General features: G+C 39.8%; 1 protein-coding gene across 1 annotated transcript; it reads left to right on the top strand.

Moving 5' to 3' along the window:
- The first annotated feature begins 3854 nt into the window (after window positions 1-3854).
- Window positions 3855-6093, top strand: LOC114269020 (uncharacterized). The gene is made up of 3 exons (XM_028210279.2): window positions 3855-4767; window positions 4919-5150; window positions 5451-6093. Exons 1-3 carry the CDS (start codon window positions 3855-3857, stop codon window positions 6091-6093), a joined length of 1788 nt encoding a protein of 595 aa, XP_028066080.2.
- Window positions 6094-20349: the final 14256 nt, after the last annotated feature.

The raw sequence follows: 20349 nt of genomic DNA, 5'->3' as shown, positions 1-20349 counted from the left end.
TTACCGACGGGGATAACGCCGTCGCTAAAGCCTTCATTTGTGACGGTTTATGCTGCCGTCGCAAAAAATCATTTTTTGCGACGGGAAAACCGCCGTCGCTAATGCTTCTGTGTTTTTTACCCCCTTTTCTTGTAGTGTGGAAAAGTAACATAATGTGGATTTGTTGATTGAACTGGCCTTGTAATCTAGTGAGTTTGTTCATAAGTTCTGATCCAAGACTCTGGAAGTAACTTGATGAGTTTTGCCCTGGAGAGTTGGCGAGGAATTTGAACTGGAGAGGCCTGCTATGAAAAATCTATAATAAGCATCAAAGCATCTTCGCTTAGGTCTCGTTTGGAATAGATTAATTTAGTAATTTTTTGGTTATTTGACTAAAATATGAACTAAAAAAAATTAATATGTTTGGGATGACTTTTTAACTTTTTACGAAAAGATATGCAAAAAGTAGAGAGAAAAAAGAATCTTTGACTTTTTTATATGGATTGTTGACTTTTTGACTAATTTAATAACATTTTGACTTTTTAATTAAAAATAAAAATTTCCAAACGGGACCTCAGAATCTTATCAAAGGCTTAATTTTGGACTATACATGTAATTTGATAATGAAGAGTGACGGCTTATGTTGTAGAAACTTGGAATGCGCTACCGGTTTGAACTTGTATTTTGAGGGTAGAAAGGGACCAGTCAATCAAAGGCATATCAAAATTTGGGTAACACGGTAAGGTCTGTTTGTTTGGGGTTATAGAGATGGGATTGAGATTATTAATTTTTTGATATTATTAATGGGGTGTTTATTTTGAGAGATGTGGGGAGGATTATTAGTCCCTTGGTATTAGTAGTCCCTTTAAAAGGGGGATTGATAAGAAGGAGGTAGAGATGTATTAAAAAAATAGTGAGGTGATTAGAATTTTTTTTTATTTTTTATATATTGGGAATTTTTTTAAAATATAATATTAAATTTTTTATATTTTTTTATTTGTTTTATTATTTTATATAAAAATAATTTAACAATTTCTCACTATTAATCTCCTCACTATCAATCCCTTCACTAACAATCCTCTCGCTATTAATTTTTTCATTATAAATCCTTTCTATTTTTTCTCTTAAAACAAACGCGCCTAATATAATTGTGTCTGAGTTAAGAGTTATTTGAACGGTTGCGATACGAGTCCATTGCTACTTGTGGAATCTGTGAGTGATTGACTTTGTCTTTAGTTCAATATGTGGACTGGATCGGTCTAGTTTGGACTTGTAGGCCCAGTCACAGGCCTATTTCAATGATCTAATCAATTGTCCCATTTCAATGATCTGATTAGTTGATTTGTATGTCATAGTGTTTAGACTATACACAAAAGAATCTGATTGATTCAATAACAACAATTACATAATTTCATCACATTTATCTTTTAAAACAAACATTAAAAAAGTCAATAATTATAACTGCACAACTCTCAATCTTAATTTTTTCTTACAAATCAATTTTTATAATTGTTTAATATATATTTTTCTATAAAAAGTCAAAAGTTAATCCAAATATCTATATTTTTTTCTCAATTTTTTAGTCTAAAAAAATAAAAAGTGCACTTATTTAAGACACCTCAAATAACCCCTAAATCTCAACAATTAATTTTAAATTTTAGATAAATTGTGAATATTCTTTTTTCCTAAATTTATAGCAATCCTGAAATATTTTTGTATGGATTGAATAATAATAATAATAATAATAATAAAAGAAACAAGACGACAAATTGCTAGTTTGGCCAAAATAAATAATATCTATGTAACTTAACGAAGTGAGCGATTGTGACAGGTAACATAGAATTATAGTGCATTAATGGGATTAGGTCTTGCATTGAAGACCTGTAACTTTCGGTGTCCTTTTAAACCTCCAATGCCATATATCATGTTGCTTTTGTGGCCCTTTCTCGTAAAGAATATTATATTAGAAGTTGTTTGTAATGACTTAAATAAGTATATTTTTTATTTTTTTATAAAATGATGTGTAAAAAAATAGAGAGATGATGTGATAGAAAAAAATAAAATGATAAAAAATATATACTTATTTAAGATAGCCAAATTTAATCTTATTATTCGTTTTCATATCCTGATTATTCCAATGAGAATATAGATATATATATATATATATATATATATTCAATAAAAGCAATATCCTCTTATTAAAAAGGAGCTTCGTCTTTTCTTTTGCTCAATTATTTTTGTCAAACTTAAGAAAATTATGGGTAAAATCTTTATAAAATAAAACTAAAAAAAAAAGAACCTTTATGAAAACTTTAAAATGGGTTCGGGTACTAGAGCGGTGGAGTTTAGTCAGGGTCATTCTTGAGATGAGGCGATCAAGGTGGTCGCTTTGGCCTTTAATTTTGAATAAAATTTAGGATTCTTAACCAGGGGTGTGTATCATGTATTATTTTATAATTATTTCAATATTAGCTCAATCTATTTATTTTCATGTTGTCGTATGGTATTATTTTGATTTGTATCCGATTGATGTTTAATGTGAAAACTTTCACTTTTAGTTAGAAATAACTTAGTAAGTGTGTGGAGAGATTAAAATTTTTCCCATAAGTTGAATTTTATAAAATTTATTTTTACTAAATGAAATTAGAATATTTGATTTCAATTCTATTGCATTTTTCTAATTAAAAAAATTGTACCTTATTACTATATATTTTTTACTAGATTGACTCTAAAATAGGTAACAAAAAAATACATATCTTAAATGAGAAAAAGACATTAGCCTTAATTATTATTTTACATACTTTTTTGGAATATTTACCGATAAATCCCATCCTACAAACAGTTTTACCAATTGGTTCCATTTTTATTCTATTGTTCTCATTAGTCCTCTCAGTGAGGAAATATATTCATTTTTGATCCTATTAATTTGATTTTATTCATTTAGTGGGACAATTATACCCTTCCTTTCACACAACCTTTCCTTTCACGTATTACCCATTTTGTAGGGGTTAGTTGCACATATTTTGATATTTCGTATATTTCTATTGGTGGGACATTTGGGGTGTTACATTAGGGTTTTGGGAGAGGCGTGGGAGGTCGTGTGTTTGTTTTCTTAGTGTGACACACGGACGGCTCTGCAGAAGTATGTCGTCGTTAATGCCGAGTTGCCAAGGTATGTTTGTGTGTTTCTGTTGTTGTGTGTTTGTGTGGTTGGTGATTTCTTGTTTTCTTTTGTAATGGTGATGTTGTTATAATGTAAAACACAAGTAACCACAACCAAGTTTCAGAAATATCCGTTGGGCAAAATGGAATTGTGGTCTTCAGTTTGGTGTCTGTATCTTGGTATGTGGTTTGGTCTGTGTCTGTTAATTATTTTGCTTTGTAATCAATGTGACGAACTGTTGTGTGTCACTGTATTTTTCTATCAATATGTTTCTCTGGTTACACTACTGTGGTTGGTGATTTCTTGTATTGTTTTGTAATGGCGATGTTATAATGTAAAACACGGGTAACCACAACTAAGTTTCCGACGCCACAATGTCACATTAAGCACATTCCAATTCCATGTGTATAACCGAATTCGCATTTTCAGTTATGTACCGTGTTCATACATTAAGGTCGGTATTGGTGGTAATCATAGATTTCTGGCATGACGTAGTCATTTTTTCACAGGTATGGACATGCATATTTTGTTGGTGTGTTATTGTCGCATCATGAATGCTGCGATGAAGTTGTATTTCCCGTATCGATTTGACGATCTTCTCAATTGTGTGTGCGGAAAATTTGATGGTTTAATAGATGTTAATGTGTCCATGTTTTTCAAGATGCCGGGATAAAATAACTTCACATTACAAAATGACAACGATATAGACAACATGGTTTGCCTTGCACGGTCTTTTCGATTAGACCACATTGATGTCATCATTCAATCTCGGATAATGCAAGATGCCGACGACATTGGTGACGCAACTCCAAACCCACGAGCCGATACGTGTAACTTGCCTGTGCTTGCAGATGAGTCAGACATTGATGATGACCAACAAGATTTGCCTCCCAAATTTTGTCCCCATGCTGATAAGGTTTTCCTGTCTGTCCAATGGGTTCATGGTATCACACTCGTCCGACAAAGTTTCGAGGGGGGAGCCAATGAATTTCGTTCTGTCCTTCGCAAATATGCGATTGAGTGTGGATTTCGCTTTAAATTTCTGAAGAATGACTCTGTACGGATCACAGCGGTTTGCATGATGAGGGAATCGAAAAACTGCATATGGTCTATACATGCACGAGTATTACGTGCTGATGAGTTTTTCTACATTCATAAGTGGAATAGGGAGCACAGTTGCGGTGTTGTCGTCCGGACAGCAAAAAACCCAAGGGCTGGGTCTGAATTAGTGTGTGATGTTATATCCGAACGGGTACGTGACAGACTGCTCACACGTACGACCGATGTGGTGTACGACCTGAAGAAAGATTATGGATTAGAAATTAGCTACCGGGTCGCATGGTTGGGCATTGAGAAAGCGCGTGGCAAAATATTTCGTGCACATTCCATTTCATTCGATCAGTTGCGGTGGTATAGTAATGCCGTTATGGTCAACAATCCAGGCAACTACATAAACATTGACTATGATGAACAAAATCACCGATTTGAACGGTTTTTCATATCATTCAAAGCATGTATTGATGGGTTCCACCATTGTTGCCCTTTATTATTTTTGGATGGTACTTTTTTGAAGGGTAAATTTAAGGGCAATTTGCTAGCTGCCAGTGCGAAAGATGGCAACCAAGGTTCGTTTTTAGTTCTGCACTCGTAATACATTGTTTTTTCGGTTTGTCACAATTTGTATGGGTTTCTGGCATAATAATGTCACGCTTGTATGAGTGTTATATGGGTTAGTTGCATAATTTTCTCATGTTCATCAGGCTTGCCAACTAACAGCTTTGTACACAAGTTTATTTCCATTGGCAATAACAATTGTGGATTCTGAAAACACTGTAAACTGGTTCTGGTTCTTGCAACACCTTGCCAACATTGTTAGCAATGACAGGACATTGACATTCTTGTCTGACCGTCACACAGGCCTCATCTACTCAATACCCAAAATATTCCCGTCAGCACACGATGCGTTTTGCTTACAACATTTGCAACAGAATCTGCAGGACAAGATGAGGTACGTTAACAGTTCGTACCGAGCAGGATTGCTAAGTAAATTCCGGGCATGCGCATATGCACCTACTGTAACAGGATTCAATGCCAGCATCGAGACATTCATCAAGTTTGGGAGGAATGCGGCAACATCTTTTCTAAAAGATATACCCCCACAGTATTGGCCAAATGCTTATTTCATGTACGCACACTCTTTTTATACATAAACAGTTACACACAGCACAACTGTTACAACATAACGGTTTCACATTCTAACAAACAACATACGTGCGGGCACGTAACATTTATTTGAACTGTGTTACAGGGGTGTACGTTACAGCGAGATGTGTTCTAATGCTGCTGAGTCATTCAACTCATGGATCCGCGAAGCGCGACATCTTCCCATCACCCAAATGGTTGATAGTATTCGGACAAAAATCATGAACCAAATGTCGAGGCGCAGACGCAAGTCAGCAGCATGGCCTGGAGTTCTATGTCCCAAGATGGAGGCTCGATTGGTGAAAGCATATAACAAAGGAAGGGCATGGATTGTAAGCCAATCAAATGATAATGTGTACGAGGTCCATTCGTATCCATCAGTGCTGGTTGATGTTGACAGGCGTACGTGCTCGTGTTTTCAGTGGCAAATTAATCAGTTACCATGTGCACACGCAATGGTTGCAATACGTAACAGTGGTAGAGATTTATATGATTTGGTTGAGCCATTTTATCATGCAGCAACATACCGACTGTCATACGCTTCAAGCATAACCCTTATTCCTACTGTTGAAAAACCATCATTCCAGCTGGACGACTTTGTCATACACCCACCTGTTGTGAAACGACCGCCAAGGAGGCCAAAGAAAAAACATATGCTTTCTAGGGGGGAAGAAGTGCAGTTAATTCGTTGCGGACGTTGTCAACGCATGGGGAACCACAACAGGAAGACATGCAATGAACCAATTTAGCATACCGAACATTGACGCATCTTTCAAGTTTTGGAAGTTATAAACATTTATCGTAGTCTAAACTTTTGCACCATTAATAATGTTGTGCCACCTCCACAACACCTACCACATCGTTATGTGTTTGTTTTCCCGTTTACATGTTTGATTTTTATGAGCATTTGCAAATAAAGGTATGTCACACGTACCTACCTTTCCTATACTTTACGAACATTTTTCAACTACTGTGTGCATCACACAGCCTTCTTCTCCTGTCACTCGCAATAATGTCTTGTTCTACATTACAATCATTTCTCAATTATCACATACCATTTTTACATCCAAATGCTTATTTCAGATCCCTTCAATCCAAATCCTTATTACAGGTCATTTCATTTCATTGTTGTGCGTTTTTTTATGTTTCCTACTTTATTTATGAATGCATTTTACCTCGCCACTTTTATGGCACACAAGGAAAATTTTCTTATAGTTCTTCGTCATTGCCAAACGTTTTCTTACACAACAATGAGAACCATATCAACATGTGTTTGTTTGTCCGTTTACATGTTCAATTTCCATGCAAATTTTGCAAACAACACTGTGTAACACATATCATACCCGACCATTTACCTATCAACACTAATGTATTGTTCTTCTCAATAATTCTCGTTGTAAATTACAACTAACTCTCATTTTTATACGTAACAATTACATCCAAATGCTGATTGCAGGTCATTCCAATCACAATGCTTACTTTAACTGCATTACACTTCGTGTCTGTGTGTTTTCTAATGCTTCCTATTTCATTTCCAAACGTACTTCGCCTCCCTAATTGTTTGTCATAAAATGCAAACGTCCCTCCAATATTTCGTCATTACGACATGTTTAATTATACAACAATGAAAAGCATATATGCCCATATTATCGGGCCATTAACAAACAATAACAGTCTCCACAACAACTGCACCCAAATCCCGCCAACATAAACACATCCGAAACCCACACTGAAACACACAACAAACATAATATGCATCCAAAAATGTAATTCTTATTAGACTTCCCCAAAGCCCTATTTACCGACACACAACAGCCACAAATTAACCCAAAATAACTAAGCATGCCAACTGCGTATCAACGTCATAAATAACACTAAACTATAAGTTGGCACATCTTGTGCACATAACAAAAAACAAAATGCATAATCAAACTTCTAAAACCATAAATAAATTTTTCGATATTAATATTCACTTCTTACTTTCAAAAAGACATTGTTATAGTAGTTTCACATCTTCAATCTTTCAGCCCCATGACTGGATCATTGATGAACCCCTTAACCATATTCGCTTGTAAAACACAGCCATTGTTACCTTGCAGAGAACGGCCTGCATCCGCATGGTACACGTACTGCCTCATAATAGCACAAACAATGACTGCACAATCTAGCCTGCGCAGGGGGTGGGTGGAGGGGGAAAGCAAATAATATAATGTAAGTGTGACAACCATCAATCTTCCCAAAGAAAAATTAAAAAATCAATCTATCTGGTTGTTGTAACAAATTTAAATATACGTACAAGTCCGCTTTCTGTTGGGGGCAGTTTGCAACAACCTTCAAAGGGTGGTTGAAAGTTTCCAAAATGCTCATCTCGTCCATCCCGTTCTTACGTAATGATCCCTTCATGACAATTGACACACGCTCTTTCTGTCACACTACACATTAACCAAACAAATTACATACATAATTATTTTCCTTCATCACTCATTCCCAACCACCAAAATTCACAATTAAATGCAACGTTGACATTACCAAAACAAGTGCTTCATTGTAATGCACATCTGTTCGAGCAGATGAACGTTGTCTCATTGGATTCAAATGTTGCCAACTTCCATCTGTAGACGTCCTCGAACGTCCCATGAGGGAATCCCGTTTTGTTCATTGGGCTCACTACAGTTCAGGACTCAATGTCACGGTTTTTAATTTGATCTCGCAAAGTGCAATACGAGATTGATAAATCACCAAAGAGTTCAAATTCGGCAAATTATTTTGAAAAATTAATTTTTTAGAAAGAAGTGCCAAACATGGACTGCTTTGCCAGATACAGAGTCGCCACCTAAATATTTTATTTTGGAGAATTTAAGAAACCCTGACTCGTGCCTAAGGCCATGTGTCCGTCATCACCAAAGTTGCCTCGGCTCGGGAACTTGGGTAAGATTGGGGAAGGTCACTTCGTGAGCACCCTCGCTCGCCCGATCAAAGATCGGCCTTTACTAACCATGATATCTTATTTTCGAAAACACATGTGTTCTTATTCCAGTGTATTAGCCTAGAATTACTATGTGATGCGCGCAACATACAAGTATACACTAGATCGCCTAAGTTGGAACAAAACATCTCATGTTTGTTTATTTGAAAATGGTTTGATGGTGCTACTCGCAAGTAGGCTAAAATGCGGATTTTGCCACCCTCAAGTGGGCTTAGAAAACATGATTTTGCCACTCTCAAGTGGGCTTAAGAAAACATGATTTTACCACTCTCAAGTGGGTTTAAAACTGGCAATCAATGAATTGTTCCAATTCAGGTAATCCAACTTTCACCCACAGGCATTTAGGCAGTTATATCACATAAGCAAATAGCCTCATGGTAAGCATGCTATCATGGTAGTCACTCACACGCATGCAAGGATGCTAAAGCATAAATACTTACCGAGTACTCTAAACCAAAGAAAGAAGCTAATTAGAAATCATGCATGAATCTTAACTATGCTGAAATGCCTAATGCAACACATGCCAAAATGCAACTAAGATAGGCTCGGCTATTCTAAAATGGCATATGAAATGCAACAACTGATACACGTATTCAACTCGGAATTGAAATATAATGCAGTTAGTATGATGCGTCGAGCCCGGTGCATGCAAGACAGATAAATAGATGCAAACATGCGAGCATAAGTATGCTAATTTTAACGTGCCCTAAAACTAACTATCATAAGATGGTAAATAAAAAGGAGAAAGACGTGGGGTTGAAAGACATACATCACACACACGCACACTTATTACAACATTGCCCTCATCGGAGGGTCCGAATAAATAATACACAACCGAATGAATAACGAATTACAGTTAATTATTACACAACTCTAATTAATTAACAAATTAACTAAAATGAATAGGCTAGCATGCAAAACATATGAAATGGATTGCCTCAGCTTGGTCTTGAATGACAATGAATGCATGCATGCTCGAGTCGCCTTGTCGAAAAATCCATCGCGATGCCCCGATTTGCCCCTGTTTGCAACTGGTCCCAGAATACTGAACAAAACTCCAAAAGGCTGAAAATCCACCATGCTGTAGGGATACTACCGACCAGTTTTTGCTGTTGGCTTTCGGTTTGCTACAACAGAGAGGAAGAAAGGGGCATGGCAAAGTATTTTCAACATATGTGTGCACGACCACTCTCCCCGTCATTGCATGAGCTCTAGGGAGTGTAGTCCTCGATCCTTGTGCCACCAATCACGCATCTCGATGCATGATGACTAAGGAGTCAGATTGCACGACTCGATGTAAAATGAATACACATATAAACACAACAAGGCCTAAACTCCATCATAGGTAATCCGGAGTGTCGGCGACCGAGAATCGAGGCACGTTTCGTCACTTGGAGTACGAAACGTCTCTCGTTTCCCGTGTTTAGACTAAATCCTACTCCAAACACAATGCAATACGCACGGCATGCATGAATGTAACTCTAACATGCAATCTAAACATAATGCTACTAAATGATGCAAACATGCAAATGATGATATGCAAACATGCTACTAGCATACACAATGCTATGAAATAATCAATGGCATGCTCAATGCACATGAAAACTATATGGCATACGCAATGCACACATGGAGACTAACAATGAAATGATCAAGGCATACATAATGCAATGGTCAATCATGCAACATATGGACTAAATGGCATATACAATGCAAGATGGACTTAAACCAGGATAGGTGAGCTTTAGCCACACCCAAATCAGTGGCCAAACATGATGAAATTAGGCAACAAAACATATGTAAACATGCACAAATGCAAGGGACCAAATCTAAGGCACCAAATGCAACTCTATCAAATCATGGCAAGGGATGAAATATGGCATACAAACACACATTTTTCAGCTCTGAAATGACATGCAAGATGGTCCCGAATCATGCAAACATGTCGCACAATGCATGTTAGATGGCCTGAATACCGAAACTAGTGAAGCGCATTACACTAGAGGTACATAAAGTAATGCACAAATGGCAAAACTAATCCTAAACAGACCCTAGGAAGGTCCAAGACAGTGGGAAAATGGTCTAAAATGATGGCTCGAAAGGCATGGAAATGAAGCTCATGCAATGGTCCAAAAACGAGGCACACAAGCATGACTCTCAAACGCATTTAAAGAGTGGAAAATATGGGAATATGGCATATATGTAAGCTCTGAAATATGATGCACAATGGCCCCAAAACATGGAAACACCTCAACAGAAGCATGTAATAAGCTCCAAAACTCAAAGCTAGACAAGGGTATTGAACTACAACCATGCATAGAAAGCATCATTCGGCCATGAGGCATAAAAACAGAGCTAAGGCAGTCCAAAATAGGCACAAAATCAGTTTAAAGCATGGCCAAAAAGTGCTAGGATCAAAGGCCAAAATAGCATGCAATGTAAGCTAGTAAAGAAGATTTGCACTACAAGCATATGAGACAATCAAGAGGTCACCAAACCAGAAAAAACCAAGGGTATGAAATGCCAAATAAAGTCCAAAAAACCACTGAAACATTGTCTATGCGTGGCAAGAATGATAGGCTCCTTTGATAGGCTATAAAGAGGGTTGTTCTACACATGAAAGATGGACACCCAAAATGGAAAAATGGGCTCTGGACAGAGCCTATGCAGGTCCTAAAACCCACTAAAAATGGCCTGAAACATGTCTTGGAAGCATGCAAATAAGGGCTCCTTTGTTAGGCCAAATATGCTAGTAAACAAGACAAGGGGTGAGAGGGTCACCCCTCTCTAATTTTGGTGCTCAAAACAGCATGCTAGCCACTGAAAATCTGCTAGATTTCAGTGGCTAAGAGGCCAAACAAAGATCAATGCAAAGGCCTTAAGGCATGGCTCAAAATAAGATGAAATGAAGCATGCAAGGGGGTAGACGACCCCCAACAGAAAAATAGTCTTAAACAAACATGTTAAGGACCTCAAAATAAGACCTTTTTTAGTTTATACCAAAGCTCAAATATGCTTGCAAATATAGCTAAAAGATGAAGTAAAACAATACTTAAAAGAGGAAAAGAAGTGTTACCCTTGTAGCCAAGAACTCCAGCAGCTTCTGGACCAAAAAAAACAACTCCTTAGCCTCTGAAAATATGCTCCAAGAACCTTAGAGTGATGGTGGAAGTGTGGGGTTGTGATGTGGTGTGTAAAGGGCCAAGATCAAGGCTCTTTTGGAGGCTAAAATATAGAGATAAGGGGAGAGATATGGTATATGCTCCAACCAATTTCTGAACCCTCTACAAGGAAGGCAAGGCCTTCCTTTATAGACAAGAGGGCTTAAAGATTCTTCAAGAAGCTTAAAACCAAGGTTAAACATGTGCCTCCCAGCTAGCACAGCTGGCACTAACTCAGTGAGACAGAAAAGGGGGAAGCTGGCCGACCAGTTCAGGTGGTCGGCCGACCACTTGCCCTGGTCGGCCGACCAGTTCAAAAGGGTCAAGTCTCAAAAGTTGGTCGGCAGCCTCCTAGGGTGGTCTCCTCACTCAATTCAAGCTAGTGGTATGGTGAGAGACCAGTAAATGTGGCTCAAAAGTCAGGGAGACTAGCTACTTGACAAGAAAAATCGGCCGGCGGGGAAAAGTGGTCTCCAAGGAGAAAAGGTGGTCTCCCACCCTTGTACCACCTTCTAAACAATGAAAATAGGGTCCATCCCAAAAATGAACCAAGACGGATGCAAAACGATGGATCAGAGGCCAAAACACGCAGCCGGGTGCCCCGAAAACTGATTGTTAAGCATCGAAAGTGGCGTGCGACTACGGAGGTGGTCTCCTGGGCCACAGTGTCCCTCCAGAGAGAGGAAACAAGGTGTGTGCCAAAAATTGGAGCAAACGGAGAAAGTTAAGCGGTCTTGAACCAAGGCGCACGGCCGACGGCTCCGAAAATCGGAAACTAGTCTCCAAACTGGAACAGTGGTCTACGACCATGAAAAGTAGCCTACGGCCACTGAGAGATGGTCTACGAGACCTCTCCCTCCCTTCGGGAAGAGAAAAAAGAATCGGGCTTGCAAATCGAGGCAAAGCACAAAAGAGTCCCGAAGTCCGGAGGCAAGGCTCTCGGCCGGGATTCTGTAACCTCAGAACGAGCACAACATGCGTCATCACCGAGCGCTCCATCCTCCATGTTATACACCACAAGAGTCCAGTGCGTGTTATGATACACAGGGAAATGTATGTACCGCCACTCCTTCGATGCTGAAAATTTTTTCAGCACATACTTCTCAACTGACTTCATGTTGCTGTTCATCAACATGTCCTGCAACACAGCCAATTCATATGCATTTAAGACTTCGCACAATACTACGCTTTTTACCAACAAGACAAAATAACTAACCATGCACACAATGCTGAAAAAATACGATTTGTCAACCACATCTTTCCCCCCATCAACCTTTGACTGGTTCATAAACAACATTTCTACATACGCATCAATCACCTGCCATAACATCTCACCATGTTCAATACACATTGACCACAATCTCACGGGATTTTAGTACCACAACTATAGGTTATATTCATACAACAAAAACAAGTAAAATAAAAAACAAACAAAACAAAACATCGAACCAAACTTACATTGCCACGCAGGTTGTCCCCCCGTACAAGATCTTTAACATCAGTGAAGCAAACAACAACACCACTCGCCTTGCCAGCCCACATTACAGCCCTACACACAAACCACACAACAAATCAACATAATGACGTTAAAAAAAATTAAACACAAAAACATGGCTATACACAAATTCATACCCGTCACTATCCTGCTCGTACGCTTTGGTTATTTTTGTTTTTTCGTCTGCTGTAGACGTCCCCGAACGTCCCGGGAGGGAATCCCGTTTTGTTCATTTGGGCTCACTACAGTTCAGACTCAAATGTCATGGTTCTTAATCTGATCTCGTAAAGTGAAATGCAAGATTGATAAATCACCAAAGAGTCCAAATCCGGGAAATCATTTTTGAAAAATTAATTTTTAGAAAGAAGTACCAAACATGGACTGCTTTGCCAGATACAGAGTCGCCACCTAAATATTTCATTTTGGGGAATTTAGGAAACCTTGACTTGTGCCTAAGGCCACGTGTCGGTCATCACCAAAGTTGCCTCGGCTCGGGAACTTGGGTACGATTGGGGAAGGTCACTTCGTGAGCACCCCTGCTCGCCCGATCAAAGATCGGCCTTTACTAACCATGATATCGAGTTTTGAAAATATTATGTACTCTTATTCCGGTATATTAGCCTATAATTACTATGTGATGCGCACAGCAAAACAAGTATAGACTGGATTACCTAAGTTGAAATAAAGCATCGCATATCCGTTTGTTTCGAAAATGGATTGAAGTTTGCTACTCGCAAGTAAGCTAAAACACGGATTTCGACGAATTATTCCAACTCAAGCAACCCAACCTTCGCCCACAAGCATTTAGGCAGGTATATCACATAAGCACATAGCCTAATGGTAAGCATGCTATCATGGCAGTCACTCACACACATGCAAGGATGCTAAAGCATAAATACTTACCGAGTACTCCAAGTCAAAACAGAAACTAGTTAGTAATCAATGCATGATCCTAGTTCATGTTAAGATGGCTAATACAACACATGCAAAAATGCAACTAGGATAGGCTCGGCTATTCTAAACATGGCATATGAAATGCAATAGATAACATGTATTCAACTTGGAATTGAAATACAATGCAGTTAGCATGATGCGTCGAGCCCGGTGCATGCAAATGAATGAATGCAAGCATGCGAACATATAGATGCTAATTGAAACATGCCCTAAAACTAACCATCAGAAGTAGGTAAATAAAAGGGGAGAAAGGCGTGGGGTTGGAAGACATACATCACACACACGTACACTTATTACAACATTGCCCTCCTCGGAGGGTCCGAATAAATAATACACAACGAAATGAATAACTAACTACAACTAATTATTACACAACGCTAACTAATTAACAAATTTAACTAAGCAAGCAATAAAACTATCATGGAAGGTACATGAAATGGACTGCCTCAGCTCTGCCTTGGATGGCAATGAATGCATGCATGCTTGAATCGCTTTGTCGGGATATCCATCACGATGCTCCGACTTGCCTTTGTTTGCAATTGACCTCAGAACATTGCACAAGGCTCCAGAAGGCTGAAACCCCACCCTGGGAAGTTGTGGGAAGGTTGTCGACTAGCCCTTGGCCTTGGAGACCACCTACCGACCACCTTTTGTGGTGGAGACCAAAAAGAGGTGGTCGGCCTTCCAGAAAAGCTGGTCGGCCGACCAGTTTCTACCTCCTGTTCCTGGTTTTCTGCAACACAAAGCAAGAGAGAGGCATAGCAAGGTATTTTCAACAAATGTGTGCACGACCACTCTCCCATCATTGGACAAGCTCAAGGGAGTGTAGTCCTCGACCCTCAGGCCACCAATCACGCATCTCGATGCATGGTGCACATGTGAACACATAAATGCCTAAACTCCATCATGTGTTAGTCAAGAGGGTCGGCGACCGGGAATTGAGGTACGTTTCGTCACTTTAAGTACAAAACGTTCCTCGTTTCCCGTGTTTGGACTAACTTCTATTCCAAACACAATGCAACAAGCATGGCATGCATGAATGCAGCTCTAACATGCAACCTAAACATAATGCCACTAAATGATGCAAACATGCAAATGATGATATGCAAACATGCTATTAGAATACCAATGCTATGAAATAATCAATGGCATACTCAATGCACATGAAAACTATATGGCATACGCAATGCACACATGGAGACTAACAATGAAATGATCAAGGCATACACAATACAATGCAAGATGGACTTAAACCAAGATAGGTGAGCCTCAGCCACACCCAAATTAGTGGCCAAACAGTATGAAATTAAAGGCAGGAACACTCATGCAAACATGCCCGATGCAAGGGACCGAATCTAAGGCATCAAATGCCACTTTACCAAAGCATGGGAAGGGGTGAAATATGGCATATAATCATACATTTTTCAGCTCTGAAATGACATGCAAGATGGCCCCGAATCATGCAAACACTTCATACAATGCATGCTAGATGGCCCGAATACCGAAACTAATGAAGCGCATTACACTAGAGGTACACAAAGAAATGCTCAAATGACCCAACCAGCCCCGAATAATCCCTATGCAGGTCCTAAACAGTGGGAAAATGGTCTAAAATGATGGCTCAAAATGCATAGAAATGAAGCTCATGCAATGGTCCAAAAACGGGGCAAACTAGCACGACTCTCAAACGCATTTAAAGAGTGGAAAACATGAGAATATGGCATACATGTAAGCTCTGAAATATGATGCACAATGGCCCCAAAACATGGAAACACCTCAACACAAGCATGCGATAGGCTCCAAAACTCAAAGCTAGGCATGGGTATTGAACTACAACCATGCATAGCAAGCATTATTTGACCATGAGGCATAAAAACAGAGCTAAAACAGTCCAAAACATGTACAAAATTAGTTTAAAGCATAGCCAAAAAGTGCTAGAATCAAGGACCAAAATAGCATGCAACACAAGCTAGTAAAGAGGATTTGCACTACAAGTATATGAGGCAATCAAGTGGCCACCAAACTAGCAAAAGTCAGAGGTATGACATGCCAAATAAAGCCCCAAAACCCACTAAAATATGGTCCATGCATGCAAGAATGATAGGCTCCTTTGATAGGCTATAAAGAGGGTTGTTCTACACATGCAAGATGGACACCTAAAATGGAAAAATGGGCTCTGGACGGAGCCTATGCAGGTCCTAAAACCCACCAAAAAAAGGCCTGAAACATGGCTTGGAAACATGAAAATAAGGGCTCCTTTCTTAGGCCAAAAGTGCTAGTAAACAAGACAAGGGGTGAGAGGGTCACTCCTCTCTGATTTTGGTGCTCAAAAACACATAATAACCACTGACAATCCGCTGGATTTCAGTGGTCCAAAGGGCCAACAAAGCTCAACACAAAGGCCCTAATGCATGGCTTAAAGCAAGATGAAATGAAGCATAAACGGGGGTAGATGACCCCAAACAGAAAAACGGTCTCAAACAAACATATTAAGGACCTCAAAATAAGACTTTTTTTAGTTTATTACAAATCCCAAATATGCTTGCAAACTAGGCTAAGAGATGGAACAAAACAATGCCAAAAAGAAGAAAATAGAGTGTTACCCTTGTAGCCAAAGGGACCAGCAGCTTCTGGACCAAAACAGCAAGCCTTCAACCTCTAAAAATGGGCTCCAAGAAGGTGTTGTGCTAGGAGGAGGTATGCAAAAGGGGCAAGAACTTCACACTTTAGGGCTCAAAGGGAGAGCTACAAAGAGCGATATATAATTTCCTTCTAACAAAATCTCAACCCTCTACAAGAAAGGAGAGGTCTCCCTTTATAGACAAACAAGTCTAAAGCTTCTCAAAGAAGCATCAAACCAAGGGCAAACATCCTCCATACACGTGTATGGAGGATCCAGTCTGTGCCCTTCAGCTGGCATAGCTGGAATAAACTCACAGAGACAAAATTGAGGGAGGTAGGCCGACCAGTTCAGGGGGTCGGCCGACCACTTGCCCGGGTCAGCCGACCAGGTCAAAAGGGTCAGGTGGTCGACCAGCTACTTTTTGTGGTCGGAGGGTGGTCTCCAAGACCAAAAAGTGGTCGTCTAGTGTCCAAAATGAAGCCCCAGAAGTTAGCTTTCCAATGGCACCAACCTTGCATCAAAATTCCAACTGTGCAAAAAGTTATGCATGTTTTGGTGAAGCCGTGCAGATTTGGTCCAACCGGATTGATGCCCTACTTCAACCAACCATATCTCCCCCGTTCGGACTTGGCTTTAGGAGATTCTTGAGTACAAAATGAAGCCTCAGAAGTAAGATTTCCAACGGTGGTGGCCTCATAGCTAAAATCCAAGTGTATAGACAGACAGGCGTGATTTAGCGAGGACCGCTCGGCTCTCTCTCTTAGTGATTCAAACCCACCTTCTTAAGGGTAGTCAAAAATGGGGTGTCTACATTTGCCATCATCATTTTCCAAGCCTCAAACTGGTTGTTCATATCAAAACCAGACCACTTTTTCTCAGGAAGCACAATGGTTTCCACATCAACGACGACATCATTCACACTGCATTTGTCACTGACCCCAATAGCATCCACGTGTGTACCCGACTTTCTCCCACGCCCAAAAGCCAAAGGATACTCATAATCTGACAATTTTCGTTCTTTTCTGACATTGTTCTTGATGTTGCGGACGAACGAATTGTGTATACCCATACCTTGGACACCTTCCACCATGTACGGTACAACTTTCATTTCAGTATCTGACATATCTACAGCACTTGGTCCACAAAAATTCATCGGGCTAGAATCTGACAACGTGTGCACGAGAACAGATTCTTGTTCAGCATTTTTAGTTCTAGCAGCTGCAATCGACATGACATCGTGAACCACCGTCCCACCAACCCCACTTCTACCAAAAAATTTAACCCCATCATCATCGCCAGCGTTAACGTTACGGTACGCTTGCGTTACACAGTGAACCTGTTGATCAGCCAGCTAATCTTCAAGTATTGATATTGCCTCCCTCAATTCCTTATTTTCAGTTGTCAACTTATGTATTTCATCATCCTTCACCTTCAACACACACCCGAACCCGCCAACAATGTTGACAACTTGTATCTCCAATTTTTTCCTCAAATTTTCAACTTCTTCCTCCAGTTTTGCTATTGCAACATCTTTGTTTTTGTTTTTGTTTTGCATTTCAAGTGTTGCATTTGCATTCAACGCATCCTCCAACGCTGTTGCACAACCAACACCTCCCTTCAATGAATGTAATTCGCCACGCGTATCACCATCATGCCCCCCATTATAGTCTCCACTGCACACCTCACGCCAACCCCACCACCACTACCACAAACAACATCCTCCGACAACCCTATATTTCCCTCCCTCAAACCCTCATTTTTCCCACTTTTCACTGCTTCAGCTTCACCACAACCAGGACCATTGTTTAAAGTAGTGTCATCTATTTCTTCTCCATCCCCACCCTGTACTTCAATGTCTGTTGCCAGCATGTCTCGCTCAAACTCCAATGACCTCAACTGGTCAACATGTACCTGTCCACATCATACCACACATTAATATAACTTACAACCAAAGATAAAAATATACAACCCAATACATGTATAGATACACAAACCACAAGCAACTACGTATTACGTACCTCGAATTTGCCTGGTGCAGCAAAATCAAAACCCCGTGACTTGGATAGCAAATTCCCTATATCCCATTTCAGGAATCGAGGGAACATATTCTCCGTTTCGGGTTTACATATTGTTGAATGTTCACAAAATCAGTACTGCATGGAAAATAACCAATTTAACAGAACAGTTACCTACATACAACAACCCACAACATAATAAAACAATTTATGCATACATATAGGGATGACTGACATACCAACAATGCAACCACACATTCGGTCACCTTCTCTGCTGTACGATAGAAATCTTTGATCGAACCCATCAGTGTTTGCAATATTGCCCCGGTCTAATCATATGCCCGTATATGATGCAAGTCATCAATATATCGCACAAAGGCCCAACTTATCGTCTCACTTGAATTTGAAAAAAACAATTTCCCACACACATACAGCACCAGCAATTTCACCATGTCTTCTTCGTCCACCCGAGTCCGACCACGCACAGCTTCTTCAAACAACGTTTTCACCAGCTTCGAGGATATACGAACGGCGTTGTGGCATCTACGTTGTACAAAATCCGATACCGGCCTATGGCAAGGAGACAAATCAAGGCGCCTAATCCCGCATTATATTCCAAATAACAGCCTTATGTCGCCTCTACCAATTTTCACATGCTTTCCACCAACCTTGAATGCGTTACACTCTTCATCATATGTCCGAATAATCTTCGATACAAGCTTATCGTACTTTTTGAAACCATTATGATTGAGCTTGTTAACACGGATTGCCTCGATCATTATCAAAAAAGGGGTTCTTCTCAACTGTTCGAAATGACCCGCCCTCAACGGGGACATTGTCACAATCTTCACAATCCTCGCAATATTCGAATGAAAATTAATCCGTGTTGTCACAGTGCGTGGCACAACAGCTGCAGCTTTGCCATTCCCTTCGCTGCCTGCATTATTAATGACCTTCGTCTGCTTAAACAATATGCGACCCTGCATCTTGTTCACCCCCATGTTGTTCATCTTCGCCCCCCCTGCCCTATCAATTCATTTTCGCTCGCATGAACGTGTCCATGGGCTTTGTTGAATGTCAGTACCTGCAATACAAACAAACAAAAATGAAAAACCTACTCAACAAAACACAACATACGTCAACCAAATGTAAAACACACACATTACCACACTACGTGGTCCAACAACAACTACTTCACCCCAACGCAACAAAACAACATCAAATTAAAACATTAAGGCTTACACCCACAATTGCGCGCAATCCAACAATCCAATGACTGTCACACAACCACAGATACAAACCTACAGACAAACCCTAATCATGACGAAACACACAACCACCCAGGTCTACCAACCAGACTGGTCAACATACACACAACAAAACACACACCCACCAAGGACACACACACCAAAACAAGGACCACAATTTCCATTTTCCCCCCAATGTACAGTCCAAAAACAACTACTGGACCCCAACGCAAGAAAACAAAAATCAAATTACAACATTATGGCTTACACCCACGATTCCACAGAAGACAACAAACAAATATCTGTCACACAATCACAAGCAAAAAACCAAAACACAAACCCCAACCACGACGAACATACACGACGCATAACATGACCAAAAATGGTAAAACAAGTAAATGTGTCACGACGATCATACACACACATCCTAATCGTAAAACCCCCCCAAATCTTTTACCCTAACACATGAAAACATATGAACAATATATAGGGATAGGTGATACAGAACCTGTCGTCTTCATCGT

The sequence above is a fragment of the Camellia sinensis genome, chromosome 9 (genome assembly GCF_055761805.1).
Source record: "Camellia sinensis isolate YWXY chromosome 9, ASM5576180v1, whole genome shotgun sequence".
Classification (NCBI taxonomy): Eukaryota; Viridiplantae; Streptophyta; class Magnoliopsida; order Ericales; family Theaceae; genus Camellia; species Camellia sinensis.
This window is presented reverse-complemented; position numbering and strand designations above follow the sequence as displayed.